The sequence below is a fragment of the Aegilops tauschii genome, chromosome 5 (assembly GCF_002575655.3).
Source record: "Aegilops tauschii subsp. strangulata cultivar AL8/78 chromosome 5, Aet v6.0, whole genome shotgun sequence".
Taxonomy (NCBI): domain Eukaryota; kingdom Viridiplantae; phylum Streptophyta; class Magnoliopsida; order Poales; family Poaceae; genus Aegilops; species Aegilops tauschii.
Genome location: NC_053039.3, coordinates 428563469 through 428567324, shown reverse-complemented (window position 1 = coordinate 428567324; position 3856 = coordinate 428563469). Strand labels below are relative to the sequence as shown.

General features: G+C 43.1%; 1 protein-coding gene across 1 annotated transcript; it reads left to right on the top strand.

Moving 5' to 3' along the window:
- On the top strand, window positions 1-498 carry LOC141022946 (uncharacterized). The gene is made up of 2 exons (XM_073499236.1): window positions 1-98; window positions 177-498. Exons 1-2 carry the CDS (start codon window positions 1-3, stop codon window positions 496-498), a joined length of 420 nt encoding a protein of 139 aa, XP_073355337.1.
- Window positions 499-3856: the final 3358 nt, after the last annotated feature.

The window sequence follows — 3856 nt, the reverse complement described above, 5'->3', positions numbered from 1 at the left end:
ATGGCGATCACCCTCACACAGTACAAGCGCCACCTCAACCTCCAGCGCCACAAGATCGTCAGCATTGATCAGGAGTACAACAACGAGCCTGAAGCGACGTAGAAACCCGCCCTCTGCCAACTCTCCATCGGCAAGAAACACCCTGTGCTGCTCTTCCAACTGAGCGCCGCTGAAAGGTGCACAGTCTTCGACAACTTCCTCGCCGACCCCAGGTACACCTTTGCAGGCTTCTCCATCGACGGCGACAAAAAAAGGCTAGTGCGCGTCAATCTGGAGGAAGCCAACTTCGTCGACATCCAGAAGGAGTGGAGGGTGCCCGAGGCAACCAAGGAGTTGGACTCCCTTGGAGACGTCTCCGGCATGCTCATCGATGACTACTACAACAACATGAAGAAGAAGATCACCGACGACGAACACAAGCACTGGGCCACCCTGCCTCTGTCCATCAGGCACATCGAGTACGTGGCAAAGGACGCCTATGCAGCGTACGAGATATGAAACCGCATCACCCTCACCCAGGACGGGCTTCGCCGTGCAAAGCTGGAGAAGGAGGAGCCCCCCAAGAAGCGCGCCAGGAGAAGCTGGGGATGGGGAGACGCTACCTGGTGAAGAAGAAGATGGTGCCGGCCAAAGAGCCAACAATGCCAGCGTCGTTTTAGAATTATCATCAAATTTGCTTTATGTTGTTTGTTTATGTATCTCGTTAGTTTGCTTGTGATCATTTGCTTTTGCTAAACTTAGTTTGCTTGCCATGCAGAATCGCTTGTAATGATGAACGTTGATTATGTTAGATTGCTTTCTGTTGAAATTAGTTTGCTGATGATGAACTTGTCGTACAGAATGCATGTGATAATTTGTTTTCTGTTGTTTGCTTATATATCATTAGATTTGAGGAGTGCACAAAACGAAATAAGATGCAGTGTGCAAATAGGACGCATGTAGTGCAAGTTGTGTACCAATGCAGTACAGACTCTGTCGAATGAAGTTTACACATACGCAACAAAGCAGTGCACACCCCTAAATTTGGAAAAATGAATACATAAGAGAAAAAACACAAAAATAAAATGCGATCTATTTATGTAGTGCGGAAATATATGAACGTGCAGTAAAGAAACGTAATCAATGCAGTACACGCATAATTTATTAAGTAGTGCACTCCCCTACATTGAAAAAAATGTAGTGCGGAAATATATGAAAATGCAGTACAGGAACATAATCAATGCAGTACATGTATGTTTACTAAGCAGTGCACCCCCCTACATTGGAAAAAAGATTACATAAGAGCAAAAACATGAAAACAAAAATGAGAACTGTACATGTAGTACGGAATGCGCGCACATGCAGTATAGAACCCTGATCAATGCAGTGCACAGATGGTTTGCTAAGCAGTGCACGCCCTTACATTGAAAAAAATACATGATAGAAAATACAAAGAAAAAAAATTGACCACCCAGGTGCTGCCGGCCCCAGCCAGTCTCGTAGTAGGCCTGCGCCCACAGCAGGTGAGTCGTTCTGAGCCACGATGCGTGGGGCCGGGTGCACATGGGCCCACAGGTTAGAGAGCATAGAGCAACGAGCGCCGTGTATAAGCGCCCAAATAAGTAACCAGAGGAGTTCGATACGGCTGCCTCGCTAGCGCTTATAAACAGGTTAGGCGCGCCTTCCGCGGGCGAGGTGGGACTAAATATTAGGCCGCACACAACGCACCGGGAACCAGCCGTGCTCATAGGCCGACTTGGGCCCAATGCATCTTCACTCCCCGAACACAGGCCCAACACACAAAAAGAGAGGCCACTGAAAATTAAAAAAAATCCCACATACCATACACAAACGCAGGCCCAACCACGCGTTCCGCGGTTCGTCTTGATATGACAATGCAGTTCGCTATTTTCAAGTAAGCAGTCCTCTTGCTACTCAAATGCATTCGCGGACACTGAATCGGAACCAATCCACCACCTAACACCAACCACAAACATTTATTACTTCCGTTGGTCAATTGGTTGCATAAAAACGTATCCATTCGTGCTCCAGACTAACACAACTCCTCCCCCGTTCTTCTTTTCTTCAAATCGTTGATCTAGGGTTCATCCCATCCCCAGCTCTTCTCTGGAATTCCACTGAACCCGCCATGGACTGTAAGTGCGGGTGTTTGGCAAGGATGGGGCTGGTAGCGGACACATGCGTGTACGTAGAAGGTCTAGAGCTCACCAACACCGAGTGGCGCAGTATGCTCGGGTGCCTGATGATACCCAATAGGGAGTTTCAGCCGCCATTTCTTCATCGCCTCACAACCACATATCTGCAAGAAAGTTGGGTATGTTTTTCCCCTCACAATTTTGGACATAATCTAGCCTGCAAATCCACATCTGAATATATAGTTCAATCAATTTGTTCAGTAGTGTCAACAAAATACAAAACATAATTTGTATTGTTGTTCAGATTTGTTAGCTATTAAGACTAGATGCTTCCACCTATTTTTCTTCAGTACCACACCACGTATCGACACTGGTTAGATCAGAACCCCAACACACGAACAAAAAAAAGGGTCAGTAGATCAGTGTTGCAGTTCTGTTAACATGCTGGCGAAGTACACTGTAACTCACCTTGCAGTACAAGCATGTTGCAGTATAATATATATCCTAGTAAAACTCGAGGTCAATTTCGTATATAAGTTTGTTCATACATTGCAACTACTTTAGAAAATAGCAGTCATATATATGTAAGTATTTAAGTCAACATAAACAGATCATCCTAAGTATAAAGAAAAACATTTGCTGTTTACTTATAAAATTCTTTTTCCACCCATTCCAATATGCAGAAACTGCCATCCACAATAAAATTTCCTGCTCCGAGTTCAGGGAAGGTTACTTTGGAGACACAACACAAGAATGGGTATGCAGACATGCAAGCTGACTACCACATCGACTCTGAAGTCTACATCAACATAACTACTGGTTGGAAAGATTTTGTCTCCCAGAATGGCTTTGACGTCGGAGAAGTGGCCATGGTGTTTTTCTACAAAGAAGAAGACTCCCTCAAGTTTACAATATTTGCACTCTAGGCTGTCTAATATGAAGCAACCAATATTTCTAATGCTTTGCTTATGCTGTATGCTTTGAAAATTATGTCCATCAGACACTTTGAACGATGCCTATTTAAAGTATGCAACCTCAACTGCATCATTTAATCATCCTTTTTAGACAAGTTGCTGTTGGCAGTAATGCAGTTCTCTCAAGCACATATTGTGGTACTAATAATAAAAAAAGTAGTCCTCTGAAGAGTAACAAGGAAATGCGAATGGTCGAAACTTTGCAGTTAACATATGATGTTCAAAAACATTTCTCATAGTATGCAGTTCAACAAAATTCTTATAATAACTATTCAGCTAACACAAGCATATAATGGACCATCCATTCTAATAGCACAATAGAACATCAACCACACTGCTAAAGCAGTACAGAAGTGCATATTATGAAGTCCTCTAGAACACAGAATTCAGTTCAAGAAAAACAGATATCTCATAAGCTGCCATAACCATTTTATTGTAGCTACAACGAAGTACACTACTAACGAAAATGCAGTGCACTACAACGTATGCCACAACTACAACAAATAAAATTAAAAACAGTAGAACTCCAGACATGTGGTAGACTAACAGAGGTGTCAATTTCACTCGCACTTCCATAACTCGCCTAAAAATTGTCCAACCACTAAACTATCGAAAAATACCCCCGCAAAAAATTACATGGAAGAAACGGCAACTGGACGAACAGCATCAGCTCTCATTTAAAAAATGCAATTAAAAAAATTACAATTATACCGCAATACAATGAATTCAAACCTATAGCAACACTAA

Coding starts and splice junctions, on each gene's coding strand:
- LOC141022946 (XM_073499236.1), top strand. CDS start 1: ATGGCGATCACCCTCACACAGTACAAGCGCCACCTCAACCTCCAGCGC. Junction 99..176: donor AACAACGAGCCTGAAGCGAC/GTAGAAACCCGC, acceptor CGCCGCTGAAAG/GTGCACAGTCTTCGACAACT.